Source organism: Lampris incognitus, chromosome 5, assembly GCF_029633865.1.
Source record: "Lampris incognitus isolate fLamInc1 chromosome 5, fLamInc1.hap2, whole genome shotgun sequence".
Lineage (NCBI taxonomy): Eukaryota > Metazoa > Chordata > Actinopteri > Lampriformes > Lampridae > Lampris > Lampris incognitus.
The window spans coordinates 67601712-67624162 of record NC_079215.1 but is presented as its reverse complement, the minus strand read 5'-3'; the positions used below and the strand labels follow the sequence as shown (position 1 = coordinate 67624162).

Genomic DNA, 22451 nt, shown 5'->3' with positions numbered 1-22451 from the left:
AACGTTGAGGGACAGAGCTAATTTCATCCAGCATTCTGGGACCCCCCACCCCCAATTGTTAATGACTCTTAAAAGTCGTTGTTAAATCATTGTTTATGTCTTGAAGTCGTTGTTAAATGACTATGATTTCCTCTGCAGGCGTGAGACTGAAACTGACCTGAGGTCAGGTTGGAATTTCATACCAGCAGAAACGCTGGATACCCAGATAGCATCCGGATGTGGGCCACTTCAGGCAATGATGCGGCACTGATGGTCTTCTTCTGGCCCTGACAAAATGGATGTGAGCCTGAAGTGGCCCACATGTATAATAGCAAATATGGCCCAAATATGCCAAATCACATGTGGGCCTTTTTGGGCAAAGATGTGGTGCTCTGGATGTGACCCTGAAGTGCCCCGTGTGGTAATTGGTGAATATGGCCCAAATATCACGAAACAAATATGGCCCCCTTTGGCAAATATGTGGCACATGCGGTATTGCTATGGGTTGGTTCTGGCCCAGATCCGGCAAACAGGAGTGGACCGCCCAAATGCCATCATTCCACGCGGTATGTGGGCCGGATGAAGTGTCGGGTGTGGGACGGGTCCGGGCCACAGCAGTTTTGCTATCTGGGTAGAGAAATCAAGTGTGAAACACTCCTCTGTTTGCGTTACCAGCACGTTAAAGTGTTGAGCGTGTGCTTTGACTTTAAACTGGTCCTTCAGCATCAGCGCCGGAGTGATACATGCGTTTAATTTTGTGCTACATGATAGTTAGTGGTCCTGAAGGTGTTTTAATGCCCCTCACCTTTCTGATACCCTATGGCCCTGGGAAAACACCACAGCCACAAGACCTGTTGCAAGTTTTTGGCTTTGCCACGTGTAGTTGCATCAAACAGTGGAAGTCCCACATTGTTGTTATGTGGTGTGTAAAAAGCGTCGTTACGACACAAACAAGATTAAAAAAAGAATAAACCACACCACTCTACTTTCAAGTCAGCTTTATTATTGTGCACTTTTCAAGCCTTCATCCTGGTTATGAGGGGGTGGGAGAGGGGCAAAGTTAGCGTCTACGTGTTCTTAAACCTTTTTCCTCTGCTATTGGTCTGCTGAGGCCACGCCCCCGGCCCACCTACAAACAGCCACTGCTCAGAGGAGGGACCAGGCACAGTAAGGAGTAAAGGATTTTTCTTTTTAGCATATTGCTCCCAGTTCCTACAAGATGACTGGCTGGCATGCTGAAGACAGGGTGGAGTTCACATTAAGGTCTTCGACTCCCATAATGCACGTGCACATCAGCAGCGCAGCAAGTTGTTTTGGGGTGTCACAGCTCTGTAGCCAATTACCATATTCAGGCCGCGCCCCCTGGAACAAGCAAGGAGTCATATTTGCATTACCTGTTCATCTCTAGTTAAGCGTTATTTGTTCCTCTAGTACAACCACCCCAGGACCTCAGAAGTACCAGGCAGAAACGTACCGCTGTCAGTGGTTCTGTTAACGGACATGGAAAGTATTCACCGATGAAGAGTCTGTAGGGGCAGGGAGGCAGGAAACTAACAGGTGATGCAGGATGAATGGTTCAAGTGATGGACTCAATACATGGACATCTACCAGTAATCATCATCACACCAAAACCAGCACCTCAGTACAGATCATCTGGAGGGGAACACAATTCGACTTTTAGCATCAACTTCAGTGATCATTTTGTTAACAAAAACTCTCAACTACCTTTTTTTTTCTCCCATGGTGAAATGAGCCTGGTCCTGGGTACGACGCTGAACTACTTGCAACCGCCAGGTCGTCGGCGACTAAACTGGCACCCCTACTTCAACCCTTGGGTTGTTGTGAGGAGGGTATGTGGACACCCAGCGGGACTAAAAACAAAACCTGTCAAAGGGCGGATGAGTTCCTCTGTGAACCAACGACCATCCATACCTGGAGAGGAGGTAGGGACCACCAGGCACTCCCCCTACTGAAACACAATGATGACTCAACCTGTTGAGGCATCAGCTGTGCTCCTACGACCTCCATAGGTTACGGAACTGATGATGATGATGAAATGAGCCGATAACTGAGTAGAAGTTCTTTAGTTCTAACTCGGATTCTGGAAAAAAAATTGAGACAATTTTGATTCTAATCGCGTAACGAGGGTCGCATAATCTTGTTTATGCAAACTATTTCAAAAAATGTTTGTCCACGACCTGATGAAAACAAGATAAATTTCCAGTTCATAAACAGAAACTATCACTATATGGAAAATGACATGAAATGACATTTACATTTTCAGTATAGCGTTTACGTACAACGATGAATCAAGATTTGTTTATTAACTCGTTTCTGCCACGGAAAAGCGGTAGTTGAAAAGACACTGATCAGGTTGTATCACAACTCAAGCTAAACATCCCTGATCAAGCCTGTCCAGGTTCTGGTGGATCTCAGGTGTGCTGAAGTCTCCATGCATCTCGAGCAGTGCAGGTGACTTTTGCTCATCGAGCTTTAAGCTAGATCCACAGGAACCTGCCGGGCTTTGACGTGCTTCGGTCAACTGGTGGATTCTCTGAGGACTTCCTTTACGTAGCTCCATAGAGGATCCACAGACAAACTTCTCATATCACCTAATCCCCTTCTTAGGTAGCTCAGCGAGTGGAGTCACGTGGTGGTCCTCAATCAGGTCCTCAGGTGCCAGCAATAGTGCTGGTTTTCTATTCTGGCAGGTAGTTAATTACATTTACCTGTTCCAGTTATTCAGGCCCCCTTCAGGTAGGTTCTACACCGGGAACAGTAATGAACTTCCTGCTAGAATAGAAAACCAGCTGCTGGTACTAGGGGTGTAAAAAAAATAACGATATACTCAAGTATCGCGATATTATCTTTTGTGATGCTGTATCGATTCTCAAAATCACGCTATCCATTATTTTTTACATGTAAAGGTTCGTGACAAACATTGTGTGTAACCCCACGGCCGCTAGACAACAGTGTTGTAATCTATCTTCAGCCATGTGACTCTTCCACGCCAACGCAACAACGTAAACTGAGACAGGAAGTAGCATAAGCACAAAGAACACAGGCCTATGAAACCACAATATATCGCCTTTTTTACAGTATCACAATATATTGAATCGTAACCCCTGTATCGTGATACGCATCGTATCGCCAGGTTCTCGCCAATACACAGCCCTAGCTGGTACAGGTGATTTGGACTTCCCCACAGGTTGCCGGTTGGTTAAATCTACAGTACGAAGACTGAGGATGAAGGCTGTGTTGTTGTTCTGGTAAGAGGTTTTCCGTTTTGTCTGGTGATGAGACAAAAGATGAATTCTTCACTGCCCAAATATGTGAGAGAGGGGGTGGTCCTTTGGTCAAGTGGTCTCCCTGTGGCCCTGAGATGGGAGGTTGGATGAGAGGTTTTGCGGGGGTCTGGCAGCTCTGGGGATGAGCTGGGCTGGGGGGGGTCATAATATTTGAAGCTGATATAATGGTGAGGCTTTGCTAGCAGGAGGTGTGTCATTAGCAGGAGGCGTGTGGTCACGGTTTTGGGTCGAGGGACGTTTCAATCTATGCACTTAGTGTCTCTCTCCTGTCCCATCAAAAGGAACTCATTTTTGATGGAAAATAAAAAATAAGATTCTCTTCTCTATCATCTTGTGAGTAAAAAAAGTAAAAATAGGAAGTAAAAGAAAAAAAAACAAAACGACCAAATTTACACTTGGGTAGATTCAAACAACCCAGAGACGTAAGTACAGAGAACCAAATAGACCAGGTTTTCAGTTTTACAAACCCAAACTATACAACACCCACTCCTTCTATCGAGGAACGGAGAAATAAAACACATTCAGTTTTGTTTCAACTGTACAAGTGGAAAAAGAGAGCTCTGTCAGTTCTCGCCAAGCGAAGACGTTACCTCAAGCTACCACGAGCAGATATTAGCTAATATCATCGGATGTTATTGCAGCAATGGAGTTTTTTCCCTCATGGTATTAGAACCAGCCACCGGGAGAAGTGCCGGTGCTTTGCGAGAATAGAAGTTGTAGCGTTTTCTGTCAGATAAACGAATATGCATTCTATTTCAAGCAGACACGCACAATCACCATCTTCATCACCAGCAGCCCCGAATCTCAGAGTCTGGGCTTTGTTCGGGACGGACTGCTGGAGTTGTTCAGTGAGATCTTCTGATTTACTTGCAGGCAGCAGAGAGCGGCTTGAGAATGCAGTGCTGGCTTTATTGTAGCATTTGGATTTAATGGGACTTGTTCAAGTATCTCGGGGTCTTGTTCACCAGTGAGGAGAGGATGGAGCAGGAGATTGACAGGCAGGTTGGCGCAGCATCAGCAGTGAGGCGGACGTTGTACTGCCCTGTGGTGAAGAGGGAGCAGAGCTGGAAGGCAAAGCTCCCAATTTACCTGTCAATCCTTGTTCCAACCCTCACCTATGGTCATCAGCTTTGGGTGAGATCGCGGATACAAGCGGCTGAAATGAGTTTCCTCCGTAGGGTGTCTGAGCTCAGCCTTAGAGATAGGGTGAGGAGCTCAGACATCCGGAGGGAGCTCGGAGTAGAACCGCTGCTCCTTTGTATCGACAGGAGCCAGTTGAGGTGGTTCGGGCATCTGATTAGGATGCCTCCTGGGCGCCTTCCTTTGGAGGTTTACCGGGCACATCCAACTGGGAGGAGACCCCAGGGTAGACCCAGAATTCGCTGGAGGGACTATATGTCCAACCTGGCCTGGGAACGCCTTGGGATCCCTCAGGAGGAGCTGAGGGCGTTGCTGGGGAGAGGGATGTCTGGAGTGCCCTACTTAGCTTGCTGCCACCGCGACCCCACCCCGGAATGAATGAATGAGACTTGTTTAGGGACTGGTGTAACTGAACAGACAGCAGGCAACTTGGACTGGTGCTGAACCCATAATTCTGTGAAGTTTTATCCTGGGAGAGTTGAAGAACAAAACCTTTTTTTAAAGATTTAATTTGTTTCAGTCATACCAACTTCACAGCTTGAGCTCATTAGCCACTTTGGAAGCGATGTTCTTAAAGGCGATGGACGTGCCTGAGATCCTCTTGAAGCGCACACCGTTGAGGGACAGGCGGGGCAGCTTGCACACCTCCATCTCCCACTGGGCTAGACTGTCTTGACGGGCGTCACCGTGGACGCAGAAAAGCAGGAAGCGCTCGCGCTGCTCGTAGTCACAGTTGTTGGCATCCAGGACCTTCCGTATCTCCCTCATCATGTCTCCTGGGTCCATGGAGGATGTGGTCTTCATGCTCCACGTGAAGCGTAGCGAGCGAGGCTTCGAATCCCTTGGCTCTTCCTTGGGCTCCCCTGATATGCTCCTGGGGGACGATGACAAAACAAACATTCTGTAACACATAACCAACCTCTTGTCTATTTTCCCACTTAGAACAAAACTTAAACATTATATGGGATTTAAGATTTTTTTCGGCAAAATTTTGGGGTTTCCTTTTAGCTTGTTGATGGGTGACTTGAACATTTGCATCAATCAATAACGTGATAGAAATGCAGCTTGTGACAAAGAATGACATTCAAACAGCTAACAACAGGCGCGTTCAGATTTCCAGACATGAGGAAATTTCTTTTCCTCCCCAATTGTGCTTGGCCCATTACCCCACTCTCAGAGCCGCTGCTCCACCCCTTCTGCTGATCCGGGGAGGGCTGCAGACTACCACATGCCTCCTCCAGTACATGTGGAGTCACCAGCCGCTTCTTTTCACCTGACAGTGAGGAGTTTCACCAGGGGGATGTAGCACGTGGGGGGCTCATGCTATTCCCCCAGTTCCCCCCCCCCCGAACAGGCGACCAGAGGAGGCGCTAGTGCAGCGACCAAGACACATCCGACTTCCCACCCGCAGACACAGCCAATTGTGTCTGTAGGGACGCCCAACCAAGCCGGAGGTAACACGGGGATTCAAACCGGCGATCCTCGTGTTGGTAGGCAACAGATTAGACCACCACGCCACCCGGACACCCCCGACATGAGGAAATGGCTGACATGACTGACACTACAGTGTGCAGGAAACGGATGTATCTCAACCCGACAGTCGGTTCTGACATGACCGAACAAGCCCAGATTGTTAACCAGACTATTCTCAGTTGTGGTCCTAAAGACTCTACTGCTGGTTTTCTGTCTAGTAGTTCAGACGTCGAATGGGAATCTTAAGACCTGGCACTACAGGTGAACATATTCACCTGGCAAAACTTATCTGAACATGACCATTTGTGAAGTTAATGCAGGATTTAATGTTTTACAAGACGTAAAAACACAAATTCAGAGGAAAACGTGGCCGTTTTGAGCAAAGCTCATATTCTGTAACAGAAGGGAGTTGGTCTCCTCAGCACTGCCTCAGCTCAGGGGTATTGGGTAGTAGGGGGTATTGAGTCTGAGGGGGCACGATATAGTGAGTTGGACTTTTTTCTCAGTCGTTGTATATTGCATTTCATCGCTTATCATTATGATAAATTGTTGTGTTTGTGCAGGTTGACAAACTCCAGCCTGTCAGGACATGGAGTCCATGACTTTCCTAACGGGGGAAGGAATGTTGCTAGCCTGCGTGCCCGGTTGCATTTTGTGCAGGTGAAGAGACGGGATTTCAGTGCCGCAGCATCTGTTACGAGTAACACAGTTGGTGTGTGGTTTCATTTTAGACTAGAGGATTATTCCCCGGCGATATAACGCAGTTCAGGATGGGATACTGAAGCCAGGACTGGGTGAGACTGACAGCTGGTGGCAGGGCCTTTTCCTACCGGGCCCTGTCCTTGTGGAACAACCTGCCTGCTGCCATCAGACAATCAGTCCTTTAAATCCAAACTTAAACCTCATCTTTTTGTCTTCGTCTACAATTAGTTGCCTTTAAACTGAGTGTTTCACAACCTGTACTGCATGGTGGGTCGGTTTCTGTCTCAGTGAATTTACCAACCACTGTTCTGCCGACGAGATTACAGAGTATTGAGTATAGATTATAGTATCTAGATTATACTGCATGGCAGGTCGGTTTCTGTCTCTGAATTTACTAACCACTGTTCTGCCGACGAGATTACAGAGTATAGGTTATAGATTACAGTGTATAGTGTATAGATTGAGTATAGATTATAGTATATAGATTATACTGCATGGCAGGTTGGTTTCTGTCTCTGAATTTACTAACCACTGTTCTGCTGACGAGATTATAGAGCATAGATTGTAGTTTATAGAGTATAGGTTAGAGTATAAAGTATAGGGTATAGAGTATAGATTATTGACTACTGCAAACTGTTCTCTTCTCTCACGTCTTTTCTCTCTCTCTGAATGATGTCTTCTCCTTTCTCTTCATCCGTGTGATGTGAGTCTCCCTTGTGTGCACATGCAGTCTGTCCTCCTCCCAGGTGTCCATGGTGATGGTGGTCACCACCTGGACACTGCTTGGCATCCCCCTCATCACATTTTCTTTCTATATATATATATATATATATATATCTTCTAAAGCCATATACTTTTGTTATCCTGTTTTTTTCCCCTTCTTTTTACATGGTGATGTTGGTCGTGTGGCTCGGGTGCTGGGTTGTTCCGGTGGTGTCTGGATACTGCTCTGCATCCTCCTCATCATGGTCTTCATATATCTTATAATTGTGTTATCCTCTTTCAATGTTGTATTGTGTAAATTGTGTAAACACAACATGTCACGTTGTCCGTCTTGGGAGAGAGATCCCCCTCTGTTGCTCTCCCTGAGGTTTCTTCCTAGTCTTTCTCCCTGTCTAAGGTTTTTTAGGGAGTTGTTCCTTATCCGCTGTGAGGGTCTAAGGACAGGATGTTGTGTTGCTGTGAGGCACATGTGTAATTTGTGAGAATGGGCTATGCAAATGAAATTAACCTGACTTGGGGTGTCTAACCTGCAAATCGCTCTTTAAGTTGTTTTTATAACCAGGAGACATGTCCTCATTCCCCATGTAATCACACCGTCAGGGAACCTGGGTCTGCTTCCCCACTTCGCATCGTATGTGTGTGTGTTTTACCCACCTTCGTGCAAACTTGGAGGTGAGCTTGCCGATGATGCCAGTGGAGGTCCCGTGGCGGGCGGGTGTGAGGCTGCCGGTGTGGTGGGAAAGGGAGGGGGAGGCCGGGGGTCCGTTGTAGGTGGCGGAGCGCCGGTCTCGGAGCTGAGCCCCGTGGAAGGTGGACCTGCTGGAGGAACCGCGTGGGAAGCGGCTCCGGTCCGGCGTGGCACCACTGCTGCTGATGCTGTGGGCAGAGGGGGAGGAGGAAGGGGGGCAGGGGGGGCTGGAGATGGGGGGCCTGTTGGAGGTACTGTTGTCTATATAACATGTGAATAAGTGTGTTGGTACTGTACCTCTGGTACTCTGTCTGTATACCATATCAGTGTGTTGGTACTGTACCTCTGGTACTCTGTCTGTATACCATATCAGTGTGTTGGTACTGTACCTCTGGTACTCTGTCTGTAAACCATATCAGTGTGTTGGTACTGTACCTCTGGTACTCTGTATGTATACCATATCAGTGTGTTGGTACTGTACCTCTGGTACTCTGTCTGTAAACCATATCAGTGTGTTGGTACTGTACCTCTGGTACTCTGTCTGTATACCATATCAGTGTGTTGGTACTGTACCTCTGGTACTCTGTCTGTATACCATATCAGTGTGTTGGTACTGTACCTCTGGTACTCTGCGTTGTCGTCTATCGGAGGAAGGGAAGATTTCATTGGGTGGCCGGACGCTGACATGGATTTCACGTGTCGGGGGCGAGTGGAGGGGAGGGATGGAGTTGCACCTGGTGATGGGGAGGCACTACCGGCAACTGAGGATACCTCAGTTAAACTGTGAATATGTTAGAGAGAGACAGAGAATTTTTAAAACATCTTTAACAACAAAAAAAAACAGACTTGAAATCTTTTTAACAATACAAACAATATTTGTCAAATTACAAGCAAATGCTGAACATGCATCTTTTAACAGTCCGAAAAATAATCATTCAACAACAACTTAAAACATAAAAAAACAGGTAAGACCCCTTTTATGCGAACTCTAAAGCAGAAACCAGCTCATCCTTTATGGTGGAACACAGCACCTTTATAACACCACATGGTGTGACTGTGTTCACATCCTTCACTGCTCTGTAAAAATTAAAATCCACTTGATCCTGGCCTGGACCATCCTGCTAAACAACAGTTATCCTGGTCTGGACCATCCCGCTAAACAACAGTTATCCTGGTCTGGACCGCCCTGCTAAACAACAGTTATCCTGGTCTGGACCGTCCCGCTAAACAACAGTTATCCTGGCCTGGACCGCCCCGCTAAACAACAGTTATCCTGGCCTGGACCATCCCGCTAAACAACAGTTATCCTGGTCTGGACCATCCCGCTAAACAACAGTTATCCTGGCCTAGACCGTCCTACTAAACAACAGTTATCCTGTTCTGGACCGTCCTGCTAAACAACAGTTATCCTGGCCTGGACCATCCTGCTAAACGACAGTTATCCTGGCCTGGACCATCCTGCTAAACGACAGTTATCCTGGCCTGGACCGCCCTGCTAAACGACAGTTATCCTGGCCTGGACCGTCCCGCTAAACAACAGTTATCCTGGCTTGGACCAACGTGCTAAACAACAGTTATCCTGGCCTGGAAGATCCTGCTAAACAACCGTTATCCTGGCCTGGACCATCCTACTAAACAACAGCTATCCTGGTCTGGACCATCCTACTAAACAACAGGTATGCTGGTCTGGACCATCCTGCTAAACAACAGTTATCCTTGTCTGGACCGTCCTGCTAAACAACAGTTATCCTGGTCTGGACCGTCCTGCTAAACGACAGTTATCCTGGCCTAGACCATCCGGCTAAACGACAGTTATCCTGGTCTGGACCATCCTGCTAAACGACAGTTATCCTGGCCTGGACCATCCGGCTAAACAACAGTTATCCTGGTCTGGACCACCCTGCTAAACAACAGTTATCCTGGTCTGGACCATCCTGCTAAACGACAGTTATCCTGGCCTGGACCATCCGGCTAAACAACAGTTATCCTGGTCTGGACCACCCTGCTAAACAACAGCTATCCTGGCCTGGACCGTCCCACTAAACAACAGCTATCCTGGCCTGGACCGTCCCGCTAAACAACAGTTATCCTGGCCTGGACCGTCCCGCTAAACAACAGTTATCCTGGTCTCGAACATCCTGCTAAAGAACAGTTCAACATCCCATCTACACACTCTTCAATTCTTTTTTTACCAGCTCACATAGATAGCCATTTTTGTCTGCCCTGCAATGAAGTTTAAGAGGTGGCATTTATATTTTAAGTGTTGGCTGTATTTGAAACCAAAAATAAAATTCCGTTTGCAAAAACTTTCCCCAGATGATCTAAATAAATGTTCTAGTAGCAAAAATAGTGTTGTAAGCCTCACACAGTCTAAAAAACTGTTTCTCTCTGGGCACAATAGGGACAGTTGTCATTCACATTAGGATCTAACAGAAACAAAAGCATGGACTGCCACTATGCCATGCAAGACCCTCCACTGCAGACCACCAGCTTTTTTTAATTAACGGTGGTTTGTATAAACTCCTCCAGACTGGCTTCACATTCTCTCTAGGGTGTATCAGTCCAACCACTCAGTTTTTCTTTGTTCAGGATTTTTACCATCATACTATACATAGTCGTACCTTTAGACTCTCATTAAGAACATTTCCCAAATCTAAAAATGGCTCCGTGCAATTTTTCCGATCAGGAACAATTTTTAAACCAGGAAATGGATTTTCAAAATTGGGATGAGTAAAACCACTACAGTATGATGTCAAAAGTTCCCGTTATTTTTCCATGAGCTGACCGTTTCACATACATAGCACCCAACTAATGAGGTGTGTGGATTTCACTCCCAGGTGAGATGCTAGTACAGCAGCATTGTCAAGATTGAGCCCAGCCAGCTCCACCACCTGACCCAACATGACGACCTTTGCCTGGCAGAACAGTTTTTGACACAGTGGGTTTGATGTCGCAGGATGTGTCCATACACCACCGACTCTTTTAGAAGCCAGCTCAGAGAGTCAGAACAGCCCATTCTCTCCTTCTTACACATATTCCACACTCTTATGAGCCCACGATAAAAACCAGGCAATCCGTTGAGGTCTGAGTTGTTAATAGCCATTAAAAACAAAGGCAAGTCTATTCCGAGTCCGCAACAACGTTGAAATATTGCACAGGCTGCTGGTCTCTACACTAAGTCTCTAGGTCCAGTGAGCAATCTCTGAATGACCTGGAGGCGGAAGGCTGCACCCCTGCTGACCAGATGGATCAGTCCTTGACCCCCTTCAGCTTTAGGGAGATACAGTACACTCTGAGGAATCCAGTGCAAGTTGCCCCAGAAAAAGTTCCCCAGCACAGCCTGAATCTTGGCCAGCAGGTTGGTTGGAGGATCAACGCATATTAAGTAATGTGATAGAGTTGATGACACCAGGTTGCTGATTACTAACATGTAAGCCCTATATGACATTTTTGGTAGAATCCATTTCCACTTCTTAAGATGCCCTTCTACTTTTTCCAAAACATTCTCCCAATTCTTATTTGAAAAAGTTTAATTCCCCACAAACACTCCCAGATATTTCATCCCTCCCCTTTTCCATGTCAACCCCCCAGGTAACATGAGCTTACCATTCAGTCCCTCTCCTACCATCAGTGCCCCACTTTTTCCCATTTACCCTAGCTGATAACTGACCAAAGTTAACATTTTTTACTAAGACATCAACATCTTTTTGGTCCTTTACAAACACAGCTACATCAGCCATATGGCAGAGCTTAAAAGTTGCACCGCAACCAGCAAAAGCAACTCCAGACAACTCACACCTCAATTTATGCAACAGGGGCTCAATGGCCAGAGAGTACAACATTCCAGACAAAGAACATCCCTGCCTAATTCTCCTTTGAAACTTAAAAGGAGCACTCAAACCACCGTTAATTTTAAGTACACTCTCAATGTCACTGTACAAAACCTTGATCTTAGCTATAAAACCTGGGCTGAAACTGAAAGCTTTCATGGTGCCACAAGTGCTGGTGTTCAACCCAGTCAAAAGCCTTTCCCTGATCAATGGAAATAAGACCAGTTTCAACTCCCAATGAACTAGAGATGTCCAAAACATCCCTAATTAATGTAATGTTGTCAGTGATCAGCCTACCAGGCACACAGTAAGTCTGGTCAACATGGATGACCTCCTTCATCACCTTTCTCACTCTGTTTGCTAACACCTTAGAAAAGATCTTGTAATCAGTGCAGAGCAGGGACACTGGCCGCCACTTCTTAATGTCTTGCAAATCCCCTTTCTTCGGCAAGAGCGTAATGACGGCCCTTCTGCAACTCTGAGGCAACCGCCCCTCAGTTGCACTGTTCCTCAGGACAGTCAACAAATCCCCGAGCACCGGCCAAAAAAACTTATAGAAGTCAACAGGTAAACCATCTATACCAGGTGCCTTGCCACTCTCCAGATTTTGCAGGGCGTCGTGAAGTTCTTCAGGGGACAGTTGTGCCTCGAGCTCTGTACTGAGTGCTTCCTCAATCTTTTTTAGGCCATCATAGAATGATTCAGCCCCCAGCACATCCTGCCTGAATTCACTCTTATAGAGATCACTGTAAAACCCTGCTGCGTATTTCAGAATCTCAGAAATCTCTGACAGCTGCACACCAGTGTTAGTACGCAGAGAGTGAATGGTTTTTCTCTGCCCATTCTTAAACTCTAGACTAAGGAAAAAGTGAGAGTGACAGAGAGAGACAGAGTTATATGGGTTTCTTTTCTTCTGTGACAGCTTATTTCAGTGCATTTTCCCAGAATTCCTCTCACCTGCTGTCCTTCCCATTAGGAATGGCTGAGTAGCGGTCCGTACTCGTCCTCTCACAGACATATGTGTTCCTCCGCGTCACGGAACCGCTGCTCTGTAGCACACACACACACACACACTCAGTCTTGCAAATGATTCTGAACCTTGGGCAATGTTCAGACAAAATGGTTTTTAAAGTTAATGAAAAAAACTTTATAAACTTCTTAAAAACTGGTCATCTCATGTACATTACCATCTATCTGACTGACCATTTCCTACAGGAAGTTCATTTATAAGCAGGAAGTAAAACCTTCAGCGTCAGAGAGTTTCCTCTTGAGCTTTTGACTCCTGAACTTAAAACCTTTACCCATTTCTCACCGCCGAGTGTCGGTGTGTCTGATAACTGTCTGTTACCTATCTTGTGTCACAAACCCCATCCTGTACTGGTTAATACATACTCTACAACTGTGTACTATGTAATGCATCCTCCTGTTAATGAAGCAAATTTCTTTTTTTTGGATTTTCCCCCCCTTTTCTCTGAATTGTACTTGGCCAATTACCCCACTCTTCCCAGTCTCTACTCCACCCCCTCTGCTGATCCGGGGAGGGCTGCAGACTACCACATGCCTTCTCTGATACATGTGGAGTCACCAGCCACTTCTTTTCACCTGACAGTGAGGAGTTTCGCCAGGGGGACATAGTGCGTGGGAGGATCAGACCAGGACACATACCCACATCCGGCTTCCTACCCGCAGATACAGTCAATTGTGTCTGTAGGGGCGCCCGATGTAGCACGGGGATTCAAACTGGCGATTCCTGTGTTGGTAGATAACGGAATAGACTGCTACGCTACCCAATGAAGCATATTTCTGAAAAAAGACCGTTTAGTCTGCCGTGTGTTCTTAACGACTGTTTCATTTTACTCACAAAACCACCTTGTTTCTGACTACCAAGCTGCATCAACGCAAACCCTTCAGGAAGACAACACACGTCATCTGCTTGTTGGTGACAATCACTTCCCCTGATGTGAGTGAGCAATGACTTTAGTATATCTGTGTGTCCAGTTTCATCAGCAGCACACTAGTAGTAGTTTAGATCTAGGCACATTCTTTGTAGGCAAGATCTACATGGCATGGCAGTCGCTTCATGTCCTGGTTAGCACGCGCCACAGTCTGGATCCATCCATCCATTATCCAAACCACTTATCCTGCTCTCAGGGTCGCAGGGATGCTGGAGCCTATCCCAGCAGTCATTGGGCGGCAGGTGGGGAGACACCCTGGACTGGCCACCGGGCCATCACAGGGTCCACACATTCACACCAAGGGATAATTTAGTGATGCCGAGTCACCTGACCTACATGTCTTTGGACTGTGGGAGGAAACCGGAGCACCCGGAAGAAACCCACGCAGACACGGGGAGAACATGCAAACTCCACACAGAGGACGACCCGGGATGACTCCAAGGTTGGACAACCCCGGAGCTCGAACCCAGGACCTTCTTGCAGTGAGGCAACCGCGCTAACCACTGAGCCACCGTGCCGCCCCTAAGCTTACGTATGAAGCCATAACGCGGCAAGTGACTGGACCAACCCACTGCTGCTTGCGGCTATATTTAATGTGAGCACTGCACGGCTCTCACGCTACTGTTATCCTTGCTCTTTATTTTCATTGTTTTTATTATTTTGCCATTTTTTGGCAGCCTGGATCACAGCCCTGTTAAAAGACCTGACACGTCACGCCAGTAGTGACCTCTCACCCCTGAGACCGTAGCCGACTTCCTCCTGTCCTGTGCACCCAGCGGAGATGCCGGCACGTCGCTCTTGGAGCCAGTGGCGGCCAACTCCTCCTTCCTGTCACTCTCCATGCTGTTGACCTGGCAGCGCTTGGTGTAGGACATGGCGGGCGGGATGGAGGGCGGCACTGAGAGCCGAGTACCAGAGACAGACGCCATGTTAGAATCAGCACCATTTGGACTCAGACGCTTACGGGACCATTTTAGACCCGGACTGTATCTGGTGATAAGAGTATTAATATTCTGATGATGCAATATTAGTATGTTGTGGTGATTTTCTGAATTTTATTTTTCAAATTAACTGATTTAGTTTTTAAATGACTTCTCTTCCATTCTGTCTTATGTGTAAGTGTCACACTGAGTAACATCACATGTTACAACTTACTTGGCATCACTCTCATTTCATTTTTAACATGTGCCTGCACATTGTTTTTAATGACAATAAATTGAATTCTGATTCTGATTGTAATTCTAACCAGTGCCTCCAGGATTTCGCGATCGCAACGCAAATTCAGCCAATCCCCGCGAATTCCGCGCGACCTTGCAGGTTTTTCCAATCACCGCAACGTTTCCGCAAAAACCTGACCAATCGTCGCCGTTTCCCGCGAGTTGCACCAATCATAGCAGTCCCCCGCGCAAACCATTGAGCCACACGTCACCAAGCTTCCTTGTTTCCGGTTGTGAAGATGCAGACATGTGCGCCACGAACGTCTCACGTTTACCAACTGAAATGACTGCCAAAGACCGCGCAGGGCAATTACCTGATGTTCTGCACGAGAGCGGGGGTAAACTGTTCTGCACCACGTGCAACGTTGTGGTGGAACACAAACGAAAGTCATCGATTGACAAAACACTTTTCTACCGCCGCAAAACCCACCCGGGGAACGGCTGAAACGCGTGCACAACAGACAAGACAAATCACCACGACAGAGGTTGCTGCGTCCAGATCTACTGCACTCAGATCTACTGCATCCACAGCTGCTTCATCCAGATCTGTTGCATCCAGATCTGTTGCAAGCGCGGAGAGAATCACGGTGAGTTAGATCCAGTATGCATGGGTAGTGGTGATGTTCTGTGCACTTTAACATTTAAGCCTGTTTGCTGCTTTGGGGAATACCCCCTAGGTGCAGGATTTTTTTAGAATCTTTGTAACCCGGAGCCTTTTTGGTAAGGTTACTTATGACGCTCAGAACAGTGTGGTTTTATTCTCACTGGAACAAGTTGCCTTCGACTTTTAATAAATTTTTTAAAAAAATTGCAACTATTTTTGCAATTTTCACTCTCTGCCGCACATTCGGCTAAAAGCATCGAAATCAGGCAATTAAGGCCACAACAATCCCCCAAAAAGCCCGCGAAATCCTGGAGCGACTGACTAGCTCTGATCGTGATAGTGAGTCTCACTGCGTGGCGGGTCATGTGATCTTCTGGACAGGTTTGTCCTCTCTCTCGGGTGAGGCCTGGCTCGCGAGTCCAGTTTTATGATGTACTCGAAGAAATCAACTTACCGTGGTCGCTGAACCGCCGCTGTTTCTGACTGGCTGAGGCGCTGCGTGTGACCTTGGTGTGGGCTGGGGATTGGCTGGAACTGTTGTTGAGGTCACTGCTGGGTCGTGACCTTTGACACAGGTTACTGCTGGACAAGGACTCCCCTCCTTCAAACTGCTGGAGGGAGACAGATTGGCTTGGTAAGCTTGTGCCAACTGACGATCGGATAGTACATCGACGACTGACGGTATTATCCGCGACTGGTTTTTCCTCCGCCAACATTAAGGCGATTTCCTACCAGAACTAAGATGTTATGGAAATACTCTAGAATTTCAAGGATCAGGAACAATTCATTGTCATTTCTTACATGTACTTGCATACACAAAGAAACAAAATTCCGTTTCCCACAGCAGTGTAACACAAAAGACAAAAACATACACTACCGTTCAAAAGTTTGGGATCACCCAAACAATTTTGTGTTTTCCATGAAAAGTCACACTTATTCACCACCATATGTTGTGAAATGAATAGAAAATAGAGTCAAGACATTGACAAGGTTAGAAATAATGATTTGTATTTGAAATAAGATTTTTTTTACATCAAACTTTGCTTTCGTCAAAGAATCCTCCATTTGCAGCAATTACAGCATTGCAGACCTTTGGCATTCTAGCTGTTAATTTGTTGAGGTAATCTGGAGAAATTGCACCCCACGCTTCCAGAAGCAGCTCCCACAAGTTGGATTGGCACTTCTTTGAGCAGATTGAGTTTCTGGAGCATCACATTTGTGGGGTCAATTAAACGCTCAAAATGGCCAGAAAAAGAGAACTTTCATCTGAAACTCGTCAGTCTATTCTTGTTCTTAGAAATGAAGGCTATTCCATGCGAGAAATTGCTAAGAAATTGAAGATTTCCTACACCGGTGTGTACTACTCCCTTCAGAGGACAGCACAAACAGGCTCTAACCAGAGTAGAAAAAGAAGTGGGAGGCCGCGTTGCACAACTGAGCAAGAAGATAAGTACATTAGAGTCTCTAGTTTGAGAAACAGACGCCTCACAGGTCCCCAACTGGCATCTTCATTAAATAGTACCTGTTAGAGCCTGTTTGTGCTGTCCTCTGAAGGGAGTAGTACACACCGGTGTAGGAAATCTTCAATTTCTTAGCAATTTCTCGCATGGAATAGCCTTCATTTCTAAGAACAAGAATAGACTGTCGAGTTTCAGATGAAAGTTCTCTTTTTCTGGCCATTTTGAGCGTTTAATTGACCCCACAAATGTGATGCTCCAGAAACTCAATCTGCTCAAAGAAGTGCCCATCCAACCAATCCAACTTGTGGGAGCTGCTTCTGGAAGCGTGGGGTGCAATTTCTCCAGATTACCTCAACAAATTAACAGCTAGAATGCCAAAGGTCTGCAATGCTGTAATTGCTGCAAATGGAGGATTCTTTAACGAAAGCAAAGTTTGATGTAAAAAAAATCTTATTTCAAATAAAAATCATTATTTCTAACCTTGTCAATGTCTTGACTCTATTTTCTATTCATTTCACAACATATGGTGGTGAATAAGTGTGACTTTTCATGGAAAACACGAAATTGTTTGGGTGATCCCAAACTTTTGAACGGTAGTGTACATCCAAAATTTCCCAAAAACGACCAAAAAGCAAAAAACACAACAATTAACAACAAAGTCCAAAACATCCCGCTGTCCAGAGAACCAAAGCCAGCCAGGATGACTCGGAACTGCTGGTCTGCATGGGCTAGCAGTTAGCCTAGCCTGCCCCGCTTCCACATCCTGTCGGACCGCCCTCAGTGCTTCCTCTCCAGGAGCAGTTCCAGGCAGGGCCCTGGTCCCTGGGCCCATCGGACGAAGCAGACCAGGTTGACGGAGCCTTGTCTGCTTCGTCAATGCCAGCTTTACCAGCCAGGGGCCTTCGACACACCTCCCCCGCACTCCACACGACGACGCAGACAAAAACACGGCACAGTCGATGCTAGTCGAGTCCGCCGCCAGACCGCCTCAGTGTTTCCTCTCGGGCGCAGCTCCGGGCAGGGCCGCAAGCTCTCAGCCGATTCAACGCCAGCTCCCCCAGCCATTAAACAAACAAAAAAAATCGACAATCAAAATAAAAACTTCACACGAAGACACAAACTTAGACGCAGAAGTGAACAAAGACACTGCACGGTCGGTACTGGGTGAGGCGGCGCCGCCATCTTCCCACACTGCTCCCTAAATCTGCTCCCTACTGTGCATTTAGAGGTGTGTCTGGTGGGGCGGCGTGTCGCCCACTGAGCCTCCTTAATCAGCACGAGTGACTTTTAAATCCTTCATTACAGACCAGTTTGCTGTTTCTTCTCCACGGCTCTAACTGCCCACATCTCTGTTCTCCATGTGCCTGCTCAGCTTCGCTCTGCGCTCCATCAAATCATATCCAACATTGTGGATAGGATTTGGATTGTGGTTTTAAAGATGAGAATAATGTTATCCGGGTTGGGGATGAGTTGTTGCCTCAAGGGAAGGAGTTCAAGTATCTCGGGGTCTTGTTCAAAAGTGAGGGTAGGATGGAGCAGGAGATTGACAGGTGGATTGGTGCAGCATCAGCAGTAATGTGGACGTTGTACCGGACCGTTGTGGTGAAGAGGGAGCTGAGCCGGAAGACAAAGCTCTCAATTTACCAGTCAGTCTTCGTTCCAACCCTCACCTATGGTCATGAGCTTTGGGGAGTGACCGAAAGGGTGAGATCGTGGATACAAGCGGCTGAAATGAGTTTCCTCCGTAGGGTGTCTGGGCTCAGCCTTAGAGATAGGGTGAGGAGCTCGGACATCTGGAGGGAGCTCGGAGTAGAGCCGCTGTTCCTTCACATTGAAAGGAGCCAGTTGAGGCGGTTCGGGCATCTGATTAGGATGCCTCCTGGGCACCTTCCTTTGGAGGTTTACCGGGCACGGCCACCTGGGAGGAGACCCCGGGGTAGACCCAGAACTCGCTGGAGGGACTACATGTCCAATCTGGGGGGACGTCTGGAGTGCCCTACTTAGCTTGCTGCCACCGCGACCCGACCCTGGAGAAGCGGCTGATGATGAGATGAATGAATGAATGTTAAATGGAACATGACGCGGTGACATTGTCGCGACAAGCACATGGACTGTTACAGGGAGCTGTTGTTTGAATAGAGGAGACATTGCTAATAACTAGATTTTCTTTAACGTTTAAATATTTAAATAAAATGTTCACAGTCCTTTATAAATATTCTGTCACGTAACTCCAACTGTAGTGCTTGCAGAAAGCTTAAAGGCTCGACTGTCTCAGGCTCCGTCAGACGCTGAACCACGCGGGAGATCTTTCATCTTCATTTTTAATTTCAGTTTAATTTTTCAAAATCTTTAATCCGCATTAAATTCTAACATCAATAACGGGGCTGGCTAATGGCAAGGACTGTATCACAATATACTGCAATATGATACATCATTTACTGAATATTTAAATATATTATAATAATAATTATTATTATTATTGATACTCTACTGGATTTTGTCATTGATACTGTATTGGACTTTACTATTGATAATATATTGGATTTTGTTACTGATACTCTATTGGACTTTACTATTGATACTCTATTGGGACTCTGGGAGATGGCACTTGCAGTGTTGTGGAGAATTTTACTTCCAAGTGTGTGTGTGTACCTCGTTAGGTTTCCTCCCCAGCAGCAGGTAGGTTGCCATGACGTCATTGTATTGCTGACCAATCAGGGCCTCGCTGACCTCGTCTCTTGGGAAGCCCATCGTCACCATCAGCTCTGATTGGTTAAAAGAAAACACGTGCACACACTACTGATGTCATCACCTACAATTCTACTGATGTCATCACCTACAACTCTATCATTTTAGCACCACCAGACAGAAGGTATCAATGTTTATGTGTGATATGAGTGCATTTGCTTATGTAGGATACATGTGTGTGTGTGTGTATCTGACCTATCCGGCTCGTATCATTAACATCCGGTTCTGGTTCTGAAAATGGTCTCAGCTCATCGTCGTCGTACCCGACATTCATCCAGCGCTCCTTCATGATTTGCTGACAAACGAAAAACATCAGGAACATTTACACTCATGTACCTGCAGAGTTACAACCTGATCATCAACCCACCAAGACATTCAGACGGTGCTCTGAGCACTAGTCACGGTCTTGGTCTGACTCAGTCTCTTCGTCAGGTCTTTATCATCAGGGTCTGAGTCTGCGTAAACACCATTTGATGAAGGCACTGATCTTTGGTTTGTTGGTGTGTGTGAACATCTGGATCTGGTTTCACTTTGCTTTTGTGTGTGAAAGGTCACCAACATCCAACATACTAGCGCTGCTCCAACATCCAACATGCTAGCTCCAACATCCAACATGCTAGCCACCAACATCCAACATGCTAGCACCGCTCCAACATCCAACATGCTAGCCACCAACATCCAACATGCTAGCTTCAACATCCAACATGCTAGCACTGCTCCAACATCCAACATGCTAGCCACCAACATCCAACATGCTAGCGCCAACGTCCAACATGCTAGCTTCAACATCCAACATGCTAGCACCGCTCCAACATCCAACATGCTAGCCACCAACATCCAACATGCTAGCTCCAACATCCAACAGTACTAGACACCCATCTCACTTCGCGGGCAGGCTCATCTTACCTGCAGGCTGCCTCGTTTTCCAGGGTTTAGAACCAGCAGCTTCTTCAGCAGGTTCTCACAGTCGGTGGACATGTAGAACGGTATGCGGTACTTCCCCCTGAGCACACGCTCTCTCAGCTCCTACACACACACACACACATAAAATAAACAGACAAACATATATCAATACACATATGCACATATACATGAATAAACACACAATTATTCAATTTCAGTCTATTTTCCAGGCAAGACAAGTTATACATAATATATATTTATATCAACACAGCATTCAGTAATACATCTTTATGGGTTTCTGATCTCTGCCAGGCAGTAGCCTGGAGGGGATTGTGCGTTTGGTGTTGTGTGTGCGTGTGTGTGTCTGCAACTTTTTGTACAGTTATGAGTGTATAATGAAGAACCTCTCACGGTTGCGGTGATTCAAAACCTTCCAAAAAAACGTTTGTTCTCGCTATCGCTGCTCCCTCTCCTCACTCACTCTCTAGCTCGCTCGACCAACGCTGCTCGCTGTCCCCGCCCGATCTGAGTCAACCGTGCACGTGTAAGACTCGTATCTACGGCTGAGTTGGATCAGGCAGAGATAGTGTTAAACCAAACACATTATGTACCCGGGTAACAGTCTTTAACATAAACGAGAAGTTGATCGTATTTTGCACGCCAGCAAATCCCTCACAGCTGATCTCAGCATAGGAGAACCGGAGGAACACTGGAGGAACCAAAAATAATTCATCTCATTCACCTCGCCACCATGCGGAAGTGCCATAGTTTCCAATGTTAAAACTCTGCTATAAAAATATTTCAAGCGTAGGATTAATCACAGTCACAGCCGGAAATCATCTCAGTAGCGACGATAAAACACTTCCCATGGCTGAGCTTTCATTAATGAAAGTCAACCAGCAGAGCAGCTGTTCACCTTCATTCATTCTATATCATGAAAACCACTATGGTTAAAGGGACAGTTCACCCCAAAATTAAAAATCTACACACCTGGATGAACTTGCTGACACTGTGACATCTTACATCAGCTTTTGTGAGGACATTTGTGTGGCCTGCAGAACCTTCTTTACCTTCAACAACAATAAGCCCTGGTTCACAGCAAAACTCAGGCGGCTTCGTCAGGCCAAAGAGGAAGCCTACAGGAGTGGAAAAAGGATCCAGTACAGCCAAGCCAGAAATACACTCACAAAGCAGATCAGAGTGGCAAACAGGTGCTGCTCTGAAAAGTTGAAAACAGGTTTTCTGCCAATGACCCATCATCAGTCTGGAGAGGTTTGAAAGATATTACCAACTACAGGAGACCACCCCCCCCACACACACACACACACTGCAGGGAACCATCAACTGGCTGAAGATCTAAATGAGATTTACTGCAGGTTTGATAATCAAACTTTCACACGCCTCTCCCTCTCCATCCACAACACAACCAACTGCACTCCCTGCCACCCGCTCCCCCCTCCCCACCAAACCGCACCCACACTCAGGATCTGTATTGAGGACGTGTGCCAAATCTTCCAGAGACAGAAGACCAGGAAGGCACCAGGCCCGAACGGCTTGTCACTCCTCCTGTCTCAAAATATGCGCTGATCAGCTGGCCGCCATTTTTACACTGATCTACAACAGATCACCAGAGCTGTGTGAAGTCCCCTCCTGCTTCAAGAACTCCACTATCATCCCGGTCCCCAAGAGACCTCATATCACAGGATTAAATGACTACAGGC

At 46.6% G+C, this 22451-nt stretch overlaps 1 protein-coding gene across 2 annotated transcripts in view; it reads right to left on the bottom strand.

Moving 5' to 3' along the window:
• Positions 1 to 970: 970 nt before the first annotated feature.
• mark1 (MAP/microtubule affinity-regulating kinase 1) overlaps positions 971 to 22451 on the bottom strand; it is a 72688-nt gene continuing 51207 nt past the window's right edge. Inside the window, exons 10-18 of one of the 2 annotated variants that reach the window (XM_056281082.1) lie at positions 20734 to 20853; positions 20023 to 20122; positions 19732 to 19844; positions 16074 to 16230; positions 14533 to 14696; positions 12801 to 12892; positions 8633 to 8794; positions 7980 to 8240; positions 971 to 5301 (exon numbers count right to left, since the gene is read on the bottom strand). In XM_056281082.1, coding sequence (XP_056137057.1) covers positions 4959 to 5301; positions 7980 to 8240; positions 8633 to 8794; positions 12801 to 12892; positions 14533 to 14696; positions 16074 to 16230; positions 19732 to 19844; positions 20023 to 20122; positions 20734 to 20853 — 1512 coding nt within the window. In that variant the 3' untranslated portion in view covers positions 971 to 4958. The remainder of the gene's footprint in view (positions 5302 to 7979; positions 8241 to 8632; positions 8795 to 12800; positions 12893 to 14532; positions 14697 to 16073; positions 16231 to 19731; positions 19845 to 20022; positions 20123 to 20733; positions 20854 to 22451) is intronic. The other variant, XM_056281083.1, reaches the window with a different exon arrangement.